At 40.7% G+C, this 25109-nt stretch overlaps 1 protein-coding gene across 4 annotated transcripts in view; it reads right to left on the reverse strand.

Moving 5' to 3' along the window:
- The window catches only part of PARD3B (par-3 family cell polarity regulator beta), a 910289-nt gene that overhangs the window by 269533 nt on the left and 615647 nt on the right, over nt 1-25109 (reverse strand). For 3 of the 4 annotated variants that reach the window (XM_054722996.1, XM_054722998.1, XM_054722995.1), the window contains 2 exons: nt 14416-14622; nt 13473-13710 (listed from right to left, as the gene is read on the reverse strand). In XM_054722996.1, the coding sequence (XP_054578971.1) occupies nt 13473-13710; nt 14416-14622 (445 nt within the window). The remainder of the gene's footprint in view (nt 1-13472; nt 13711-14415; nt 14623-25109) is intronic. The other variant, XM_054722997.1, reaches the window with a different exon arrangement.

The raw sequence follows: 25109 nt of genomic DNA on the forward strand, positions 1-25109 counted from the left end.
CGATTGGCCCTATCAGGGCTGGGCCGGCTGGGGAGAGGGGCTGCTGGCAATTGGCTGGTGGGCCCTGACCCCAATTGGGGTGGGGAGAGACAATTTGGGGTGTGGCTGGCCGTGGGGAGGGGCCGTGGAAGGTTGGCCAGCCGGCCCCACCCCCTGATAGGGGTGGGAGAGTCTGATCAGGGGCAGGGCTGGCCCCACCCCCTGATCCACCAGTTCACTGGACATAGTGGGCATCATAGCAACCTGTCGTTCCAGTCATTACGGCGTTCCAGTTACTGGCTTTTTATATATATAGATATTTTTCATGTAATGAGCAGTTGCTTGCCCAATAATATTGAATAAATTATTTCAGAAAAGACTAGGGAAACTCTGTTCAACCTAGAAAAGCAGCTTGGAAAGAGTTGTTGAAAATTCATTTATTTAAAAAATGCCAGGAGTGGATTTTTTAGGGGTGCAGAGGGAGAGAGTACTTAGAGGGGATACATCTGAACTGCAACCACAATTATGGTCACAACCTCACAATTTCGCTTTTAACTGTAAATCCTACTTTCATTGCTAATAATCTCCTATTTATGGGTCATCTTAATTAGATAGTGAGCTTAAGTGAAGGGTTCATATTGTATATTCTCTCTTGGTTTCCCCAGAGTAGCATTTAATAGATATTCAAGAAATGAACTGGCTGACACATTTTTCATATCATTTTCAATGATATTTATCCTTCCTACTTTTAAAGTACTTTAGGGAGGTCAATTCCACAACCTGTTCACAAACCTCATTCCAGTGCTTAACAACCATCTCCTTTTTTATATATAACCTCATTTTTTTGCCCCTGATCATGATTTTGGCCCATTTTCTCTAGCACTGTCCTCAGTGGAGATGGATAACAGCTGGTTACTACTACCAGTTAACTCATCCTTCAACCTTTTCTTCAAGCAGAAATTAAAGGAAATAATAATAATTAACTCCCTATGCAGTTCACCCTCTTTCTTGTTTTTGAATTACTTCCACTATTTTCATTATTTCTAATACTGTTTTTGCAAATGACTAAAGGGCACAACACTTAAATATCCAAATAAGTCTATTCCAATTAGCACACCATATAAGCCAGTTAGTCAATCAGCAAAAGCTTATTAAGGGCCCACACTGTAAAAAGCATTGTGAGGAGGTCCCTTTGCTTAAAGGAATTTACAACCTCACTAAGGATATGAGACAGACATGTAAAACCCACACTAAAACCCAAACAGGCTGATGGGAAGCACTAAAGGAGAAGACAAAGGCTATAAGAGTTTTGATGAGAAAGACAGTAACAGGGGTCAAAGGATTCATAAAGGAGATGGGGCTGAGGGTGGATTTCAGAAGCCTAACAAGACTGCAAAGAGAGAGAGGGGAGGGAGGGGAAGAAAGAAGAGGAGGGAGCAGAGAAGGGGGGTCATCCCTAGAGAGGGTGAAATCTTAGGGCTTCTCAAAGCGTGTTTTGGGTAATAGTGAGTAATCTGCTTAGACTGGTTGAGTATGCAGAAAGAAAAAGTAAAAAACAGTGATAGAAAAATGAATTGGTGTAAAAATATAGAGAGTATTAAATACCAAACTAAATAGTTTAAATTTTATGAGTTAGTATTTCCCAAATAGTGGTTCCTGGGACTGGTTGCATCAGAATTCTCTGAGATTCCCAGGCCCCACCCTAAACCTTATGAATTAGAATCTCAGACGATAAGGTTCAATGATCTTTAATTTTAACAAGCTCTGTAGATGTCCCTAAAGTACAGTTGGGTTTTTGAGAAATACAAGGTAATTGGGAATCATCTTAGCTCCTGGAGCAGAATACTATGCTATGTGCCAGGCATTTTCCATAGATATAATCTCATTTACTCTCTAAGCAAAGTTGCTAGGTAGATTCTATTATTATTCTAATTTCACAGAAGAGGAAACTGAAACACAGAATAGTTAAGAAGTTGCTAAAGATTTCGGGGCCAGCATACATCAGTGGTTGAGCACCTACCTCCTACCTATGAACCAGGAGTTCACAGTTCAATTCCCAGTCAGGGCACATGCTGGGTTGCCAGCTCTATGCCCAGTAAGGGGTGTGCAGGAGGCAGCCAATCAATGATTTTCTCTCACAATGATGCTTCTATCTCTCTCCCCTTCTCCTTTTCTCTCAGAAATCAATAAAAAATATATATTAAAAAAAAGAAAAGAACCAACAGCTAGAAAGAAATGGGGCTGGGATTTGAACCTAAGGAGAATGATTCCAGAGTTCCTGCTTTTTGCCACTGTACTATATTGCACTTTAGTGCAGAAGGTGTACATTAAAGGTCTGATAACAATGAGTGAAGGATTGGCAGCTATGCTTAGGATGAGCTGGAATGATGAAAGGGAAAAGGAGGAAAATCAGTTAGGAGTCTATTGAAACAATCTAGTTATAAATAACAAAGACCGTGATTACAGTGTGGCAGTGGAAATGGAAAAAAGGCCCAGATGTAAGAGATAGCATTTTGTGAGTATCAACAGGATTACCGAGTGATGGAATGTGGGAATGGGAAAAAGGAGGCTCCCAGATGTCATGGGATTCCTGGCAGTGCCTCAAACAGAATTAGGAAAGTCAGGATGAGCTGGTGACTTAGATGGGTGAATGATGAATTGGATTTTAGACATGTTGAAGCTAAGGGCGAGGCAGGGCCAACATACAGAAATGATCAGGAGCTAGCTGGAGAAGCAAAGTTGGATTGTCTCCAAAATCCTGGTGGATATTATTTAGCATGGTTGAGATAATAGTCCTGGATGTGCAATCCAATAATATTTGTATATCTCTTATCCATTTTTCAATTTGTGTACCTTCTATATCTGTCCATAATTGTTCTGGGAAGTCTCTTTCTTATTCTACCGAGGAAAATAGTTACAGTTATTATGCCAAAGATTCAAGTCTTTTCCCTTAACTATGAACCATCTCATGTTATTAAATTGCTCTTTTATATGTTGACTTAGGACAAGAAAATCCAGTGAATGGCAAAAATTAAAGAAGTATGGGTTCTACAGGGTGTGTGAAAGTATACACAGAATTATGCCTGGTGTCAATGCATTATTAGATGCTAATACAATAGTAGCAATGATCCAGGTGGGTCTTGGTATTATATCAGCTCAGTGTCTGGCTCTAGACAGGCTGTCCCACTTCTAAATGTCTCATTCTTTATTATCTGCAAAGTAAAACTACTATCTGCCACATCCATCTCCCCTGCAACTCAAAGATGGATGTTAGTAAATTACATTGACATTCTCAGATAAAAGGTGCCTCACAAAGAACTAATTCCATTTTTCCCCTCAAGCAAATTATTAAATCTATACATGTCATTATCTAATAGTATTATGTAAACATCTTACAAGGACATGACATTGGGCTGGATATGGTATAAAGCAAATTAGGCAAATACAGTCCCAACTAGGAACTTATGAGTATTTATACATGTGAATAAAACTGTTATTAATGTGTTTTATTAGTTACTTAAGATCAGTATGCAAATAGGTCCATTAGGAAATCTTTTGCATTTTATTAATCCAGCATCTTCAATGATTATATTTCACCTCAAATGCTAATAGAGTTTATTTATTAATCTGTATCTTCCACTTTAGCACCTGTGAAAGTTCTTATTAGCATAACAATTTTTCTAAAAGTTAAGCCAGTGTTTTTACACTGGACTTGTGTTCTGATCTGTTAACAAATCTACATCTCATTATCCAAGAAAAGTAATGAGATAAAAAAGTCTATTCTTCTCCAGTGCTCTTTCATAATCCGTATCAGTGTTAATGGGAGCTGTGCAGGCTTATGAAAAGGAGAAGAGAACCTTAATTAAACAAATAAGCCTTTCAGCTGATAGTCTACGTGATCATGTTCACTGTGATATGTATGAGAAAATCATGTTGCTTTGGACAGCCATAAACAGAGCTACAGAGCAATCAAGATTATATACGCAGGAAGGGAAGGTGATGGAGAACAATCAGATTTTAAAATGATTTTGAAAACAAGCTACCTATCCATTTTTACACTAATTAACTCCATCTATGTCCCTTGCCCCTCCATGAACACATTAAAAAACAGAACGGTAAACAAACATTTGCAGACATGTTTGACAGCTGGAAAAAAATATTAAGTACTAATGTCAGTTATAAAGATAGTCATGGGGATGCAAAGCACAGCATAGGGAATACAGTCAATAATCCTATATAATAAAAGGCTAATATGCAAATCGACTGAACAACAGAATGATGGTCACTATGACTCGCACTGACCACCAGGGGGCAGACACTCAATGCTGGAGCTGCCCCCTGGTGGTCAGTGCACTCCCACAGGGAGAATGCTGCTCAGCCAGAAGCCACTGCTCAGCCAGGAGCTGTGAGCTGAGCAGTAAGGAGCAGTGAGCAAGCAGGCGGTAAGGAGTGAAGTGTCCCGAACTGTGAGAGGGCTCAGGCTGGGCTAAGGGACCCTCCCCACCCCAGGCATAAATTTCGTGCACCAGGCCTCTAGTATTATAATAACTATGTATGGTGTCAGATGGGTACTAGACTTATTGAGTGAGCACTTCGTAGATATCACTATCTTGTACACCTGAAACTAATATAAAAAATATTGTATGTCAACTATAATTGAAAAAAAAAAATTTAAAAGTCAGATACAGAAATTTCTCAATCCGTATATCCAATGGTCCCAAGATATATGCCCAAACTTATAAAAGAATGTTCATAGCAGCATTATTCATAATAGTAAACAACTGGAAATATGGCTAAATGTCCATCAATGGATAAACAAAATGTGGAATATGCATACAATGGGATATTATTCAGCAATAAAAAGAAAGGAATTACTGAAATACAAAATAGCTGACCTTTGAAAGCATTATGCTAGGTGAAATAAATCAGTCATAAAAGACCACATATTACATAAATTCTTTTATATGAAATGTCCAGAATAGGCAAATCCACAGAGACTGCCCACAGATTGGTGGTTGCCTAGGTCAGGGCCATGGGCATTGAGGGTAAATGGAAATAAGGAATGAATGTTAATGGCTACAATGCTTCTCTTGGGGGTTATACAAATGTTCTAAGTTAATTGTGGTGATGGTTGTCCAACTCTGTGACTCTATTACAAACCACTGAATTGTACACTACTAATCAGTGAATTGGGGTGGTATATAAATTATCCTATATAAGAAAGAGGTAATATGCAAATTGACCATCACTCCAACACACAAGATGGCTGCCCCCATGTGGTCAAAGATGGCCACCACAAGATGGCCAGGAGGGGAGAGCAGTTGTGGGTGATCAGGCCAGCAGGGGAAGGCAGTTGGGGGGAACCCAGGCCTGCAGGGAGGAAAGTTGGGGGCAACCAGGCCTGCAGGGGAGAGCAGTTAGGGGTGACCAGGCCTGCAGGGGAGGGCAGTTGGGAGGGACCAGGTCAGCAGGGGAAGGCAGTTTGGGGGCAACCAGGCCTGCAGGAGAGGGCAGTTAGGGGTGACCAGGCCTGCAGGGGAGGGCAGTTGGAGGCAACCAGGCCTGCAGGGGAGAGCAGTTGGAGGTGACCAGGCCTGCAGGGGAGGGCAGTTAGGGGTGACCAGGCCTGCAGAGGAGCAGTTAGGGTATCAATTAGGCTGGCAGGGAAGTGGTTAGTGGGTGATCAGGCAGGCAGGCAGGCGAGCAGTTGGGAGCCAGTAGTCCTGGATTGTGAGAGGGCAGTCGGACATACCTCAAGGGGTCCCAGATTGGAGAGGATGCAGGCTGGGCTGAGGGACACCCTCTCTCCCCCCCCCCCCCCCCCCCCCCGTGCACGTATTTCATGCACCAGGCCTCCAGTATATCAATAAAACTGTTATTTTAAAAAGTAGATATGAGCCCCAGCTGGTGTGCTCAGTGGTCGTAGCATCAGCCCATACACAAGGGTCTCGGATTCAATTCCTGGTCAAGGGCACATAGCTGGGTTGCAGGTTTGATCCCCAGTCCTGGTCGGGGCAGGAAGCAACCAATCAATGTCTCTCTCACATGGATGTTTCTCTCTATCTCCCCCCCTTCCCCCCCCCCCCCCCACACACACACCACCCTTCCTTCTATTCTCTCTAAAAAATCAATGGGAAACATATCCTTGGGTGAGGATTAACCAAAGCAAAGCAAACCAAACAGAATCTAGCTGTATTCTATTGAGAGACCATGAAAGAGATTTGCAAAATCGAAAAGAAAAGTGAGTGAAGTCAGACACCACACAAACTCTGGGGGCCGGGCACTGCCACAGCTTATTTGTCTGTGTACTCAGCCCATCTGAGGAGCAGCTCATCTGTCTCTGGGGCTTCTTTTCGTTAGGAAATAAAATGCCAACCAAACAAGCCTGCATTTGTTTGATCCAAATGTAATATATACTTTCTAGTTCCCATCTTTGCATCTGTCTCCATGGTTTTATATCACTTGTCCTCTTCCCACAGGCACTCACAGTCACTCCTTCATGCTCTCCAGTTCACAATGTAGTCCTATTAGGGTGCTAATTGTCCTCTCTGGTGCTTAGTTGCAAATGAACAAAAGCTAGGATGTAGAATACATAAATATATAAACGTTATCAGCTATCACACCACTGGGTTTAATGGAAGTCGATATCGGTATATTACACTCTCTACTTTGCAATTCTATTATGGGCTCAACACTGCTGCCCATAAAATGTAGCATTCTAAGTCTGGGCCTGTGATAGTCAGAATGAAAAAAAAAAAAAAAAGGGTCACAGCTCTTCCCAATTCGAAAGAAAAATTAAAATCGCTGGGGCACGTAGCTCAAAGGAAAATTGATAAATTAACAAAATGAAGATACAAAATATATATGGCTCCTATTGTGAAAGAGAAAGTAAATAATTTAAGATGAACTGCAAGGTAGGAAAATTCAGTTACCAAAGAGACAAAAAAAATAAACCCAACAAAATTATGACTTGGTTTTAGTGTCTATTTCTTTTCCTCTGCGATCACAGAAAGCAGGGACAAGGATGGCTGGCTGCACTCATAGTAGCCTTCGACATGCAAATTATTATTATTTTGCCAAAGTCATATATTTCTCTCAGGCTCAATATATGCAGCCATTTTATCCTGATTTACAAGGCTCTCTGTAGTCAATGTATTTCTATATCCAGCCTGAACCTGAATTAAGAGCTTTGACCTATTTTGGCTTTCATTTTTCATCTGAAATTTCATGTTTCAAACTAGCCTCTACTTCATGAAGCAAAGTACCTCAACTCTAGCCTGTTGATGGCCTTTTGCCTTTGGGGAAATGACTGTTAAACTTTCATGGCCTGGCTACATTAGCTGGGTTACCCTTCATACCCATAAAGTTGAAGGGATACCCAGGCATTTTACAACCACTATCTAGAAAGAGGTAATGACAGGCACAGCCACATTACATTTATTGTACACGAGACCTATAACTGCCATCTGGGGACCAAGGTAAAGAGAAAAGATGTCCGACAGATGTCATACTCCCTGGAGTATTCAGTCTCTATCTAACCTAATTTAAAAACCAGTCAAAATGTATCTTTCTGAGTAATGTATTCTAAAACAACTTCCAAGGCAGCCCCATGAAATAATTATGAGCCATGCATTAAGAACATCAAGTCCAAAACCCATCTATACATTCTGATCTGAAATACATAAAGAAAACACACACACACACACACACACACACAAACAAAAAAAAACACCCCCCCCCACACACAAAAAACAACACACCTGTTTCTCTATTTGAGTTCATTTTCTATCTCTACTCAGCACCATCAAGCGATTAGATAACCTTTGAAAATAGTTCACGGTTACACTGAGAAAGGGATAGGCAAAGCTTATAAAGTATAAATGATTGAATGATTTTACCTGTCATCACTTATTATAGTTTGCTATGCAAAACTGTCCAGGCTAAAGAAAAGAACAGCATGCTCATCTGAAATACAAAATAGTGATTAGAGGAGGGAAAAATTGAAATGGAAATTTAATGGGCGTCAGTCAAGTCAAAGGCAATAACTGATGTTCGGCTGTCTGGGGTGGGGCCCTGGGGAAAGAGACAAAAAGTAAAGCCTAGCAAGTCAGGCTAACAGCTTGCTTTACATAAGTTGTTGAACTTAAACATCACAATAACTTGGAGAGAATGTGTTATTATCCCCAATTTACTGATGAGTAGACTGAGACTCAAAGGGATTAATGAAAGTCTGGAGATTGAAGTACTCCAGGGACAGATATTTAACGAGGTTAGGTATGAATTTGGCAGTGGTGATGTCTGTGCTGTTGTCTGTGGTGGTAGAGGAGGAGGAAGAGGAGGGTGAGAGTGAGTGTATGTATGTGTAGGAGTGTTCTTTTTAAAAACTCACAGTATAGTGCCATTATATAGATTTGCCCTAATTTCAATAAGATATATAGTATATTTTAGTATAAATCAAATGAACATAGATGCTTTAGATTTGGAGAGTTTAGAAATAAAAAGTTGATGCCTCTAGATTTTTAAAAATACCTTTGTCATTAGGACTCTTGATTTAGGTTTTTTCTGTAGACCCTGAACCTTAAAGCATACATACATTGGTTTAGTTAAGAAATAACAATAAAGAATATTCAACTGATGGGCTAGGAGGAATAGAGTTGATGCAAATAGGTGCAAATCAAGTTCATTATTTAGATTAAAGACCACATTTCTTTAGAACATTTACTTCAGGTATAAAAGGGCTTTGTATACTGAAACAGACACAATTTTTATACTTAGCTTTTTGTAATGGCTTCATGTGAAGCTGGTTTAAAAATAATCACCCCATACTAATATGTAGCAGATAATTTTTTTAAAAAGCAAGCATACAGTGATTTGGCATCAGTACCACAGTGTGCAAAGTTCTGATAACATATCTGCTAAAAATTCAGTGTGGCCTGGGCAGATGCACTCTGTTACCTGCTAAGACAGTTGCAAAGGGTGAGATGACGCTGTCCCTTCTGACTTCTTGCCTTCTTCATAGCACCTACTACAATCTGAAATCATCTCAACTATTTTGAGTTAATTGTTGACTCTCTCCCCATCACTGGAATGTAAGTTCCGCAAGAGCTGTGGCACAGAATCAAATGACTGCTAATCCCCCTGAGCGGATAAGGGGCTGCTTTCTCCCAGAGGTCTCCTAGGCAAATGGCTCACCACTTCCTGGGAAATGCCTTGTTATAAGTAGTTTTCATGGTTATGCAATATTTTCCTTATTTTTGTTTTAAGTTCAAGAAATTAAAAAGTCTGATTTCTCCTTCCTTCACGATGACAAAAAAATATACCATAAAAATGGGGATTTCATTGCTTATGCCCAGTGTCTAGAACAGTGCCTGATGCAAAGCAGGCCTTTGCTGAAGAATAATTATTAATGTGCTTGGCAATGAGTAGGTATTCGATATATGTTGTTAATCAAATAAATAAGGGAAAACAAAATTTAAAAGCAGAGATGAAGTTTCTATTAGCACATTTTACACTTTGTTCTTTGTTAAGCCATTAAAATGGAGTTCACTAGGTACAATTCCTTTGAGAACAAAACCACACAAAAATATACAGAAAAATGTACGTGGTCAACAATATCAAGGTTTTCCATTCAGGATCCCAAACTAGTTGATAATTCAAAGGCTTTTGAAGTGAGTGGCCTATAATTTGAAGAGGAGACTATAGCAGCTATGATATAAAAGAATGGATTTTAAACACAAATCTATGGCAGAATGCAGTTTAAAGAATATAAAGATCGACAAGGTTATAAATAATTGAGAAATCAGACACTGATTCCTGGGTTTTTCATTCTAGATAGGCAAGATTTTGTTAGCCAAAGGATATTTCTCTTCAGTGCTTAGGAAGTATCTGCTAGACCCCAGGAAGTTGGCTTAAGGCTGATAGCAATGGGCGTGTCTATTGAGAGGTTTGAGCTTCATTCACTCTTTGGCTACAAAGAGCCACAGGCCACAGGGTAGTGCCATAAAGAGTACAATGCCTAAAGGAAACCAAACACATAATGGAGGAATTTAAGCGGTTTGAACCCCTAACGTTCTCTTTCAACAGCAGGCAAACAGGATACAGGGAAACTATCAACGTGTGTGGGTTCCAGCCCTGCCTATTTTTCCATGATAATTTATGGCCTGTGTAAGCCATGGTTGAATCCGCAAGGTCATTCTGAAATCAGCACAGAATAAGCATCCTGGGCCCAGACAACACATGCGAAGATATGAATTAATGAGATCCGCCACAATTTTTCAACAGGATCAGGAGGAGGTCAAATTAATTAATCAGCTACACTGTACCACTTACTATATATCACCAACAGGAGTGGATCAGCTAATATCAGAAAAGCACACTACACAACTTTTTACAAGCATAGCCACGGCCAACATATTTGCACTTCCATGATGCAGGGTGTGGTGAGGAGAAGGGAGCAGAATTTCAGTCCTCTCTCAGGCCCTCGACTAGGTGCCACCATACACGGTACAAGTACCCAACCTACATTAAAGCCCAAGGTTCAGGAAAGCGTCTGTGAAAAAAGCTAATGGAAAAAATAATACATATTTAAACCACACATCTAACTCCTCGGGAACCTTAAAGCAATCAATCTTTTTTAAATAAGAAAGAAACTAAGTCAATAGCATCTGAGCAACAGATGAGAATTAAGGCGAAATCTCTTGGCTAATGGTAACAGCTTTTGTGTTCTTTGTTGTTGAAAATGTGCAAGTAGCAGGAGCTCCAATATGCTCACAAACTCAGATGCAAAAGGCTATGGAAAACAGTTGCTATTTTTACACCAGAGATAAAATCAAACACCACTTTTCAGATCTTAATTTTGCTGAAAGAGTAGAAAGGAACAAACCCTGAGTTGCAAGATGTCTAAAGGATCCAGGAGGCCCTGTGATTTCTAACAGAGGAAAATATAGCACGCATTGAACAACAAGAGAAGACGGCTCTGTGTTATGGGCAATGGCGTATGAACCTGCCGAATCCAATCATCTGAAGTAAAATATCAAGTTAAGGCTTAATATAGTAATATTCTAGAAAATGGGAAGCTCTGACAGTTTTTTTATATTTATAGACAACTCTAGTTACGTCTTTATAGAATTTTTTTCCTTATCAATTACTATTACATTAAAGAAATAGTAATAATTATGATAATAATTACATGAGTTTTCTATTGATGCTGTAAAAAAGTGTGACAAACTTAGTGGCTTAAACAACAAAAACGGGTTGAAATTAAGGGGTTGCAGGTCTGTGTTCCTTTCCAGAGGTTCTTCAGAGAGAATCCATTTTCTCGATCTTTGAGAGATCTGTCTACTGGTATCAATATTATTTGTGTCCCCTAAATGTCATATATAGGAGTTTATGAGTATGTGAAACACAGAGTTTATTATTGTTATTATTTAATTATTGCATTATTTTCCCTATGTGCCAGAGGCTAAGACCAACAGTAGTTAGCATATCAATGTGATATTCAGCAGGGCTGAAAATCAGCATTATATTGCCCTGCTGTTGGCCAAATGGCTCAAGGCAATATCCTAACTTGATAATCCTTTTATTGTTTACCAAACCTTACCTTTGATATGCCTGTATGCATTCCTAAAGGGCAAATGTGTATTCAAGTGAATAGAAGCAAATGGGGACCCAGAAGTCAGAGAGCTTCTCCACTAGAGGGAAGTTTTCCACCTGGCCCTCCATACCTTCTAAATTCATATTTCTTGACTAGTGTCTTTTTTTGTGCATCGGCCCCTTTTCCAGATCCTGAACCCTAGCCTCAAATGGATGCGGCATTCACACATATGAACAACTGTTATATGTAAACGATTGAACAGAGAGGATATATTCATATCTATCTATATCTATATCTATATCTATATCTATATCTATGAATAACAATTATCAAATGGAATTTTCCATTTCTATCAGAAGTTCCAGTTCAAGATCCAGACACTGAGAACATCTGATGACAAATACCACTCAGCAACTTTAAGAGAGAGATATCCTAAGCGTTTAATATGAGGGCCAAAGTGATTCATCAACTATCCCCTCCTATCACTCACCTTTAGCCAATGGGACAGAGGGTAGAGATTGAGAGAGGTTTTCTGTGATGAGAAATTATAAGAGTAAGGAAAGTAATGAACAGGAGGTTTCCATCTCTCACACCAACAAAATTAATGGGGAGGCTACAGGAAATCCCCTCTAAAAATGTGAAGGCAATTGCATGAAAGGAGATTGTCATCCCACTTCCTACATATTTGCTTGGTGACTTGCAAACATTTACTGATCTTCCCCAGCATGAGAGCATTCCTGGGAGTTTGGCACTTGGCCTTTGAGTTAGGGAGGAAGAGCCGTGCCTTTGTCTTCCCTGGAGAATTTTGAGGGTGGCAGGCTGGGTGGGCATCCTGGGGCAGGGTGAGGAGGAAAGGGACCGGGGAAACAGGCTGTACTTTTGGCATTTGGAGGCACAAGAGATCACCTTTCCAGTGAGCTGAGTGGTTGCTGTAGAGGAAGTTAGGCTATGGCCATCTTGGACTGTGGTGGACCAGCTGGGGTGAGGAGGCCCCAGGGCTGTGTGGTCTGAGATCAGAGGGCCTCAGGAAGTCAGGGAGAAAATGAAACTCCTATATCACTATTGGTACAGTAGGGAGCCCCTTGAAAAATTCACAAAAGTGGCCCACAAAAGGGCACCCAACAGCCTGATTATACCCGGTACAACCAGTTAAGTAAAACCCTATTCTTGTTGTAATAGTGCCTTCTCCCTAGCCCTACCCACCTTGGTTTCAGACTGAGAAGCAGGTGTGGTTCTGACACCAACCCAAACGCAGGGGGTGTTTTCGGACCGGACCTGCGACCATGCCTAGGCCACGGAGCAATTGCACATGAGACCTTGTCTCACACCCCCACGTGTCAGGAGGACAGGTATGCCGGCCTCTGAAAGTGGGAAAACTCAGGCTCAGGGCAGTAAGAAGTATGTGTGAAGCCCAGCAACTACTGCATGAGTTCAGACCAGTGTCATCTGACTCCGGACCCAGTGACACCTCCACTGGACCTCAGAGCCTCTGTAGGTGACAGCCAATGTGCCCACAGGCCCGGCCGGACACACCTAGACTCATGGGGGTAGAGAAAGGGTGTGTGGTTCATCTGGTCAGTCTTCTTTGATTCAAAGATATTGTCCTAAATGTCACAGTTAGGACTCACATTTAATTTATCCGCATAGCACTTTGGTACCAAGGGCTGCGGGGATTGCCCACGTCTTTGACAACAGATACAGAACAGCTTCCTGTCAACACCATGGGTTTCTGAGCCACTCAGGAAGTCTCCTGCGTCCGCAGAAAAGGAGCAAGCGCGTTCTCAGTTTAAAGCTGGACGCATTCCGCGGAATGCACACAAATGGGGGATTTCACCACGGGACACGAACCGAAGAACAAATGGAAACCAAAACCAAGTTAGCCTTCAAAGCAAGTCCCTACCTCAGCATGGCACCAAGCCCCTTCCTCTTTATCTTCCTCTCTGGATCTTCACTCTCCTCCTTCTGCTTCTTCTCCTTGCCTTTCGCTTTGCCCTTTTCCTTCTTCTTCTCCTTCTCTTTCGTCTTTTTGGCTTTCCTGACTTTATTCTCCAGGTCCTCCTGCTCAGAGTTCCCCGGAGGGGCCGAGTCACAGTTCAGGGCTCCATGGCCGGAGTGAGAGCTCCTATCAGACAATCCGTCTGGGCAGAGAAAAAAATATCAGCACACATGGTCAGGGGCACCCCGTGTTAGCATCCCAAGAGAAGTTAAAATGCAAAAGGCAGAAGAGTGACTAACAGCGCTCTGCAGGTCTCCCCTTCCCCGGGGCCACTGGTACCCTTTGAAGAGACAGCTACCTAAATCTGGTTGGGTGCAGGGAGTGGGAGATGAGGAGGACAGGTTTGATGCATGGGAAAGCACGGATCGCTCTGAACGCCAGCTTGTTCACCTGGATCAGCTCAGAAAGCGCACATGCTGGGCGACAAGCAGGGGGAGTAATTTCCAGGAGAGGCTTTTGAGCGCAAGATAACCCGCCTGCTTCCCCCCCATAAATGCGGTCGGTGCTGGGGTGGATGCCGCTTCTAATGGCTCCAATAAGAATGTCAGGAAACGCAGACAGAGTGCCCCCACCCTCAGGGGGAATGACAGCTGGTCCTCGCAGGAAAGTGACAGCGAACATTTCTTTCGCATCTGCGCAGTAGAATAAATTGCACATTGCCTTATGCAATCCCATGTTCGTTAAGCCAAAGGGCAAAACATATCGGGGGAAATGAATTACTTTTAATATCGAAACTATAATTGGGATCCTGAAAGCAGTTTTCTCCGCAGTTAAGCACACACTCTCGCCCGCGACTCGTGGATAACAGCGGCATGAAGGAGCCACGGCAGGAGGCATGGGGCCCTACCGGCGTCCAGGTCCTCGGGGCCGTCGTAGGACTTGTCGATGGCCGCGCGGAAGCTCTCGTTGCAGCCGCGGCCGCGGACCATGTGCGGCCGGGGCCGGTGGAAGGGCAGCTCGTTCTTGCGCACCTCGGCCACGGCCGTCTGCAGGCTCTCCAGGGAGCTGGACTTCTTCAGGCCCAGCGTGGGGCCGAAGTCTTTGCCTGGAGAGTCTGGAAGAGAAAGGCAGACGGTCACCTCTTTTCTACCGAGCAGGCGGGTGGCCTGGGAAGGTCTGCTGTTCCAAAAATGTCTCTGTTTGGGCATCTTACAAAAAGGAGGCTCCCTGAGTGGGTGGCCGTTGGGGAGAAACCCCAGCTTTGCCTCTTGTTGTGATTGTGAGCAAGTGGTTTGACTCCTTTGAGCCTTAGTTTCCTTTATATAAAGTTGTGGAAAAGATTTAAAATGATATCATATATAGAAATAAACATGTACATGTGTATATATATATATATGTATATATATATGCACATGCACACATAAATATACATTTGAAAGGTTATAGCGGTCTGCAGAGATTCTATGTGTGAGAGTGTGTACATGACTGTGTGTGCCTATGCACACACACTTGCACACATACGTACACAGAGCGCCTAACGTAATGGATGCTGTTCTCCAGTACCCACCTCAAGCACCCCCATACCCTGTAGCTTTTATGACTTCCATCACTGCTTTTATAATTATTAAGTACCCTACACACAGAAATCAAAGAACACTAAAGTGATTGCAATTTTTGTGATTAAATACTTTACCTTGCTCTGGTGGCTATTAGTGCATGGTGAATACAATTTATTTAGTCTCTAGATAAATAAAGCAAAGCGAGAAAGAAAATAACTTTTCTGTGTGAATGCTTATTGTTACAAATTATTTCCATTTGGGTATTTACAAAGGGGCAGCTTTTCTATATGATGTAATATTCCAAAAAGAAATAAGCTATACCTAAATCGGTTTTAATAACTTGTGATCTGATGTACATTACTTTTCATTTGCACTGTTTGTCTTGCCCTGTATCTGCCTCCTTCCCCTCATTCCCACCCACGGCCAGCTCCCCGCTGTCCACAGGAGTAGGCTACACAGATACCAGCAGCACAGGCTCACTCTGCAGACGGAAGGGATTCTATCAGGGCTCTTTGCCACCAGAGCCAGGGCTCATGGTCCTCTCCAGCTACGAAGATTATGATGACGAGGCTACACTTGCGTTACTGGAAATAAACTCCTCTGCAGGCTTTCAGTAGATATAGATGGCGTGTGTACATAAAGTACCTACACTTCAGGGCCCAGCACACAATAAGGCTCACTGAACTACGATCAGTATCTTTGCTCTTCTACTGCGCCTGCCTTTAATACTAATTGCTTAACACCGCACTAAGTAATGCAAAGAATACAAAAGAAGTAATGCTTATACAAAGGTGAGATGCCTACATAAACACACAAAACATTAAAGAAACAACACACTCCTTCCATAAGTCCTGCGTATATTAAACATAGTCAAAATAATTACAATAATGCTGACAGCTAACGATGCTTAGTCCTGTTCTAAGTGCTTTACTTGGATTACGTTACTATAAGCCTGAGAGTTGTGCTACTGCACTATTGTTAGCCCCATTGCAGATGAGGAAACTGAGGCACAGAGCAGGGAAATACTGGGCCCCAAGTTATACACTTAAGTGTCAGAACTGGGCACTGTCCTGTGGCAGCCTAACGCCACCCTTGCTGCAGCACGCGGCCTAACGTCATTTGGCCTCTGCTTTCTTCTTGATTATGGTCAGGCTACTTCAAGTGGCCTCCAGGTTCCTCGTGTCTAAAAGAGCGTTAGTTTAGATTAGCCCCGAGTCCAGTCAAGCAGGCAAACTACAAGAATTGGATCTGTTTTTACAGTTTCATCATTAACTTTCAAGAGGCAGTTTTGCACTTTGAACAACATACATGATGACAATAAACACTGCATTTCACAGAGTGACAGTGCATCTCCAATAAATGCAACAGAGATGAGACTAAGCCAAAAACAAAATCCCAATAGATTTCAGGGACGTATTTCAGGTACTACTTGCAAGTCATAAATATTGAGAATACATTCCTACTAAATCCGTAAAGGGAGAGGTTTCTTCTATTCGCAGGAAGAAAGGTAAGTTGAATAAACAGAAATCGAGTAAGATCATTTCTGACAAGAAAACAAAAAAGCAACATGGAGGCTTGGGGTATTGAAGCAACAGTAAAAGCTTTGGAGTTTACGGAAAATATTTTACACCATCAAGCCCTAGGGATGTTTGATAGGAAGTTTGGTGAAAACACGGAGATGAAAGTGAGAAAGCCTCATCCTTCTGTTGACAACAGTAACCATCTCTTATTTATTAATTGTCATCCAGGAGATTATATTAGAACCCAAACTGTAAGTATTCACTCCCATCAACCTCTAGCAATAAATTCCAGGGAACATGAAAGTGAATAAATCATCCAAGATAGAAGGCATGTTATCTAAAAGGAGCTCATCTGAAGATTAGTGAGAAGTTATATTTGAGAAGGAACAAATACATTGCTGCTCATTCTAAGAACACTGAACATTAAGGATTCATGGACTTTGTAGGATTAATAGAGCCAGCAATGAATTCACTTTGTTTTTAAAAAATGTATCCTTATTGTTGAAAGTATTACAGATGTCCCCTTTTATTCCCCCATGGACCCCTTCCCCCTTCCCTACAACTCCCCCCCCCCCCCCCCCCCCACCCAACCAAGCCTACCACACTATTGTCTGTGCCCATGGGTTATACAAATATGCATATAAGATTCACTTTGTATAAACAGACATCACAAATTAGAAGCATCAACTGATGTTGGCCACAATGACAACGTGGCACTCTTGGATCCAGTACATAGTAAAACTAAATCAAAAAGGGTGGTTGAGACCTAGGTTGTAATGTGGACTCAGGGGTTTTCAGGCTTGAAACCAGTGTTTATACTTATTCCCAGGGAGTGACCAGGATGTAGCAGTAGAAGAAAGGCTGATGGTAAAGAGGAGAATCCAAATTCAGGAAGGTTTTTACAAGGACTTACAAGTTCAGTGACCTGATGGAACTGAATCTCCAACTGAAAGGGGACTCTGACATGGACCTTGACCAGGTCTCATATTTCCTTTATGTGTCAGAAGGCTTCTAAGGAGAGGTCAAGGTTACTGGTTGTGGGAGGGATTATTATGTCAATTGATGGGCATCAGCACTCAATTGCAACAGAACCTTTGGAAAAAAGTACCCTACCATATACAGATTTCATGATGTACAATAAAATGTTACATTCAACCCCTCTTTTCTACTGCCCTCGCCAATTCCAGCTTAGATTCACATTGCATTGGGAATTCCGTAGCTTTTAGAATGGGAAGATTCACTGTCTATTTTTAGCCTAACTACCCAAATATTTTTTTCTAGGCTCCCAATAAAAGAAAAGGTCTCTTTGAAGGGATAGTATAAAATAAGTAATTAATCAAAATAAAAATCTCAGTCATTCTATTCCATTGAAGTCACCCTAAAATATGATCATTCCTCACGTTTTCATCTGTAGCTGATATGATATTGGCTGTGGCTGAGTTCAAGCAATTGTCTGAGAGAGTGATCTATGAATACCACGTGTTATCAGTCATGGGGTGGACTTTGTCCAAATTTGAGTGTTTATTTGTCCCACTTTGAGCATCTATAGAACTGATCTGGGTACGACTGTTCAGTGATTTCCAGGCCAGCTTAGACTAGGTGCACAGGCCAAGGAATACATATTCCAACGCTTAGTAAGAAGGCTTTATTTTGTAACCTATAATTTCTATGTCCATTGACCATGTTCTCTGAGATCCTGATAAACTTATCTCACCATCAGAAATATGAATCTGGCACACACAAACTTCTCAAAATAAATGATCCAACAGTTATCAAGGTGTGAAAAGAGGAATCTTCTGTGTCAAAAATAGGCGTTATAATAAAAATATTCTGTAAATTCCATGTGTCAAATATTCCCTTAAAATAAAGGCCTCTGAAAGAAATATGACTGTAATCTTTTTTAAAAAAATGATTTTGATAAAGGAAAGGGGAGGGAGAGGGAGATAGAAATATCAACGATGAGAGAATCATCAATCAGCTGCCTCTTGCATGCCTCCTACTGGGGATTAAGCCCGCAACCCGAACATGTGCTCTGACCAAGAACTGAACCGTAATCTCCTGGTTCATGGATGGATGCTCAACCACTGAGCACACTGGCCAGGCTGTAATCATTTTTAAAAAGATGTTATAACACTTTCAAACATTCTTCTATTTTCAAATGAGGGGGACTGTCTTGACTTGGTCCCAGAAGACTTCCTTATGTAAATGGGAATTTCAGGGTAATGTCTCTTGGCCCCACCCACCCTCAGACACATCTACTACTCCATGCCATCTAGGAAAATAGTGTCATGAAGAGAATTGGATACACAACACCAAGTTTAAAGATTTAAAGGAGTCGTGCCACCAGTTCTCCTGCGAGTATTAAAAATGTGAGTAGAGGGAAGTTCAGAGCTCCTGCGTAGGTGGAGAGGAGTCACTACAAAACAGATTCTTAAAAGACTGAGAGACGACTGCACCAGCCTTCTAGCTATGAAGGCCCACTTCAACTGTGAAACAGAAAGTCCTTCCCGGATGATTGTTTGGATGTGAACCTCAATTTCTCTGATTCGGATTTGGATTCCTGCCCCCTGCCCTCGGGCTGAAACTGCTGCTGGTTCCTTACAAGGCACGTGATTAAGATAATAGAGAATAAAACAGTCCAGAGAGAGGAGTGGTTCACAGAGAGTGATTAGAGGAGAGGCTGTGGAAAATCCCAACACGCCCCACTCGGCTACTTATTTCTTGAGTTATTGACTCTCTAAGCCTCAGTTTTGTAATCTGTAAAATGAGGATTAAACAAGGATACAAGAATGCCTGTCACACAGTATATGCTCATAAAACATTGATGATAATTATTATGACTGTTACCTCTAAACATGTGGATAAGTGAAGGCCCAGCACAGTTCATTTGGTTCAATCCACCACTGCATTCTTTTTTTTTTTTTAATATATTTTATTGATTTCAGAGAGGAAGGGAGAGGGAGAGAGGGAGATAGAAACATCAATGATGAGAGAGAATCACTGATCAGCTGCTTCCTGCACGCCTCCCACTGGGGATTTAGCCCACAACCTGGGCATGACTGGGAATTGAACCATGGCCTCCTGGTTCGTAGCTCAATGCTCAACCACTGAGCCACACCAGCTGGGATACCACTGCATTCTTAAATATAACCATTCCTTCTGCAAAAGCTGAAAAGGGCTTCATACAGGTATACTTCCTTTATTTTTTAATTTAAACGTTGAACCTGAATTTTCCCCCAAATAATTCCTTACACTTTTCCATCTATTCGTCACATACAGAGGCTATTCGTGGGAAGATTAATGATGGGGCCTTGGTTGCCCTTCCCTTTAGGCTATAATCATTTAATTAGTCAGAGGTTTCATTGGCAATGTTTGAACTTCCCATACCAGCATTAAAGTCTCACATTAAAAGAATGCCTTAATCCAGAAGACCAGTAATTGGATCTTCCATTATTGATGAAATTGCTTCCAATATATTCTTATTAAAACATAGGAAATTGTTTTGGGGAAGGTATTCACTTTCAAATACATGGCAAGTTTTTCTACCAGCTAGATCTTAATAATTAACAAATACTTATGATAAATTAACAATAAATAACGTATTAATCTGCTCATTTCAATAACATCCATGGTCCTCAAGGCACTTAGTGGAAATTAATTAAGCTGGAGACCCTCCCTCGAAAATAAAGGAATTATGCCCAGGCGTAAATTGGGGACCAAAATGATTGCAATGCTAACCAGGGGTCACAGCATGAAGCTTGAAAAGCCAGGAATTCATCAAGATAGCTTGCTTTCATTATCAATTTGGCCTTTCTGTATTATGAGCAATGAACTTGGGCAAATACAATAGAAATGCTTTACTTGCTTCATGGGGAGTTGTGATGTGAAATTAATAGCCTTAAAACTCTTTGAATGAAAAATTATTATAAATTCCAAGTAGGAAGTCACAGCATCATTTTATTCATTAACATATCCCACTTTGTCTTTTTATTTTAGATTACACTTACTGAAAATTTTGTATATTTGATTTTTTTAGTAGTTTCCCTAGAGGCAAAATGTCTTATGTGCTTTAATAGATATCATTGCAAATCCATTAGCCTCGAAAAAAATTCCCCATAATATCCAAATGTATAATTTCCCAAATTGTGTTATCTGTGCTAACTGTGTCCATAATGGGACTAATTACTTTCTTGCCTATCTCAGTATTCCAAATATTGATCATCATTCCAAGCTTATCAGCGTGCCCCATTTCCTAGTCATTACCACAGGGCACAAAGTAATCTGGCTTATACATTATCTGCTGTCATTTGGGTCTCAGTTCTTTTACTGGCAATTTCTAAGTTCTCTGGGAGCAGAGTTTTTTCTCTTAAGCCTTAATAAATTCCAGGGTCTTTCATCATTTCCTGAAATTCACGTCAAAATGTTCAATAATCAACTTCTCATTAAGATTCATATATTTGCATAATCCTTCCTCTGCCTTCAAACATTATCTATTTTAAAGTGAAAATATCTAGAGAAAATATGGGAAGATTAGGTGAACAAATGCAACTAATGCTTCGATTGTGTGTATGGTCATGGCCCTCCAAAGGTCTTTAAATCTTTGCCAAGAGTTGCTATATGCTTTAATTTTCATTACTAAAGATTCCTTCTTTTAAATACTGACAGTCAAAATCTTATGCCAGATTTTGATTTCTTTCCTGGACTCAAATTAAGTTTAACAAAAATAATAGTGAATTTATCACACTGAAAAATATTCCTATGGCACTTTTCTGTCTTCTATTTTGTGGATAAGAAAATGGCACAACTTCATGGGTAAATTACTTAAAAAAAAAATACAGCCACACCTCTGGGTAGATTCTGTTAAGGTAACTGAAGAACTCAGACAAATTCATTCCAATAGACTGGTTTGTTTTAATCTTTTGGTTTTCCTTTACCTGCCTTATCAGGAAAATGCCACTGGATTAAAAACAAACATATACATTTAAAAACCACCCAAAATTGTTATCGAAGACAATAATAACTTTAAAAATTAGAGCAATAGCATCAGTCTCTGGAGGAAAATATGGCTACTTAAAGTAAACAAAATGTAACAAAAAAACCGCAGCACTTTTATTATTTACCAGGAGGGGGGAAAGATTAATTTTTGAGAGTCAAACAAACTGACTTAGTGGCAAGCTTTTCTACCTGTGAAATAGGATAAGAGGATGGATAAATGCCACCTACCATGTCCTTAGTCTTGCTGATCTTTGTATCCTCAGCACAGAGAAGTGCTAAATAAATGTTTGTTGTAGGAGTAAATGAAGGTGAAAGCAAAGGGTCATTATAGCACTCAGATGCCCCCTTTCTCCAATGTTGTGAGAGTGAATAAAGTTTTACCTGGAGAAACACACCCCACAATTGCTTCACTTCCTCAAAGCCCACACAGGGCATCCTGTTCTTTGTTAATACAGCGCGTAGGTTCTTTTGGGGCCACTTTCAAGGATTCAGTAATGTCTACCCTACCTATAACTATTCATTCATCATCTCTATGCTTTGGTGTTTCTTTTTATAATAGTCATTCCTTTCCCTCAAATTCTCTTTATAATATCAACCTTTCCTGTCATTTCCACCTCCTTATATGCACTCCAGTCATCTTATCTCTTCCCACTGCCAAGAACACCTTTATTTATCTTCCAGCTCCTCCTTGTATATCTTGGTAACAGGCTTTTCACTCTGAACACAAACTGTTTCAGGGATACCCACCCCCCTTTCCTTTTTACCATTTACTCTTTGTATGACTTGCTTTGACAACACATTTTTCTTCTGCTTTTGATTGTTGAATGGTTTATGTGTTATGCGGTCGTTTGTGACAGTACTCTCAAAACAAAGTATAATATAAAGAATTCTAATAACTTTCTTTAAAAACCATTAGCATAACTCAAAGGTCAAACTGATTTCTTGGATGGTATCCACAGGAAGATATTTTTACATAAGGTGTAAACTGATGTATTTTTTAGGATCAAACATTATTTTTATACATTTTGCTTTATTATCTTATCCCCTTTTTAGAGCTGACTGTACTAAAAACAACTTCAAATTCTCAATTACTGAGAGAGCGAGGTTTTTCAGTTTTGTGTTAACATAAATAACAATCTCTTTGTAGACACACATTAAGCAAGTTTTCAATCTAATGAATGTCAAGCCGAAATCAAGTCGGCTACCACTGTTTCCTGAGTGTTTTGTGTTGCTCAGAATTGTGCTTGGTCCTAAGAGGAACAGAAGACAAGTGTAATTAGTAACTCACATTCTCTTGCTGCTTTTTAATTTACAAAGTTCTTTCCTGTTCAAAATGAGACCACACCACACACAGTTGATCATGTCCTGAGAGAGCTACAGAGAAGGAGGGAGGAGGGGCAGGATAAAACAAGTTAAGTAAGGAGAGCAATTTCACTCACCATCTCACTCAGTGACAGTGTGTTCTAGAGTGAATGCGTGGCAAGGAGAGAGCAGGAGTTGGGAGAAATGGACTGATTTCTGTGAGTCTCCGTTTTGTTTTCTTTTTTAATCCCCGGGTTACATTTTATTATTCATCACTGAGATATAGTGGACACATAATACTGTGTAAATTTAAGGTGTACGACGTGGTGATTTGATACATGTTTATATTGTGAAATCACTACCTCTGTAAGGTTAGTTAGCGCTTCTATTACCTCACGTGTGTGTGTGTGTGTGTGTGTGTGTGTGTGTGTGTGGTGAGAATATTTAAGATCTACTCTCTTAGGACCTTTCAAGTATATAATATAGTCTCCATGCTGTACATTAGAACTTATTCATCTTATAACTGACCTACCTCTCCCCGTTTCACACCTTTCTCAGCTCCTGGCAAACACCCTTCTGTTCTTTTTTTTTGATGAGTCAGGCTTCTTTGGAGTCTACATATAAGCAAGATCATACAGTAATTGTCTTTCTTGGTCTGATATATTTCACTTAGCATAAAGTTCCTAAGCTCCATCCAGGTTGTCCCCAATGGTGGGATTTTCAACTAACATTCCAGTGTGTGTGTGTGTGACATTTTCTTTACACATTCATCCACCAATGGACACTTGGGTTGTTTCCATGTCTTGGCGACTGTGAATAATGCTGCAGCAAACACGGGAGTACAGATATCTTTTCAAAATAGTGATTTCATTTCCTTTGGATATATAGCCACGTGGAATTGCTGGATCCCATGATAGCTCTAGTTTTAATTCTTTCCATAGTGGCTGTACCAATTTATATTCCCACCAACTGCGTAAAGGTACCCTTTTCTCCACATCCTACATGCGCTAATTACCTCTTGTCTTTTTGATCATAGCTATTCTTATAGGTGTGAGTAATGGTCTCTGCTTGATGCTCATGTCATTATCATCTTATCACAGGGAGTGTGACCCTTGTATTCAACATTTAAATCTTTCATATGCCCCCACCCTTAATCAGAAGCCAACCAGCTGGTCTGATGCTTGACTGAAGATACAGTAAGTCCTCGGGTTACGTCGGAGATCCGTTCCTACAGCGACGTAACGTGATTTTCGCCGTGAGTCGGAACCCACCTACATAAGCACCTACATCACTCACATGGAGCACATACACAGCAGCAATGAAGTGAAACAGTAAAAAAAAAAATTAAAAGAAATATAACAATTCCTGACCTTTACTTGTGGTAAATAAATAATAAAAATCATAAAGCACATATGTACATATGTCAAAATGACGGAACTTTTTTTTTTTTAATAAATAAATGAGAGATGGGGACGTAACCACAAAATGACGTACATCGAGTCCGACGTAACTCGAGGACTGTCTGTACAGCTATCTGCTGGAAATAATTTTGTATCATCTACTTTAAGATGCATTTAGGAGATTTCCAATTATGTTTTGTGATTTCCCTTTCCCCGGTGACTTGAAAACCGTTCCTGAAAGGTAGTGCTTTAGTGCTGTATCTTATGTAAATCTCAGCACAATCACTGGACTCTACTCTCTTCTAATTCCTCTTTTAAGTGCCTGGAATTTACCAACAAAACAATGTTGGCCTGTTGACTTGGCAATGCTACTCAGACATGAGGTTTTCCTGGTCTGAACAATCTTTGAGCTAAAGTTCCTCCTACTTTCTTGGATGCCTCAGAAATAAAAAGATAAGGCATCTAGTGTCCTCCAGAAGGTTATAATCCATGTGTGAAGTAAAGATGAACACACATGAAGTGATAACACCAGAGAATGTGGAGCAGTCCCCTAACATTTATGAAATATCACCTGAGGGTAGTAAGATTCCAACATTTTAGAAAATAAAGATGTATGACTCCTAGCTTTCTCTGGAGTTATATTTCCAATGGGCACCATGTTATCTCTTTATTCCACTAATTAACTGCCTCTTCACTAATAATTTCATATTTAAAGCAATACCTATTACTTGGACCTGGTGCATAGGCCCTGGCATCAAACTGTTTGGGCCCATGTCCCAGGCCCATCCCTGTACTAACTGTGCTAACTTAGGTGAGGCTCCTACC

The sequence above is a fragment of the Eptesicus fuscus genome, chromosome 11 (assembly GCF_027574615.1).
Source record: "Eptesicus fuscus isolate TK198812 chromosome 11, DD_ASM_mEF_20220401, whole genome shotgun sequence".
Classification (NCBI taxonomy): Eukaryota; Metazoa; Chordata; class Mammalia; order Chiroptera; family Vespertilionidae; genus Eptesicus; species Eptesicus fuscus.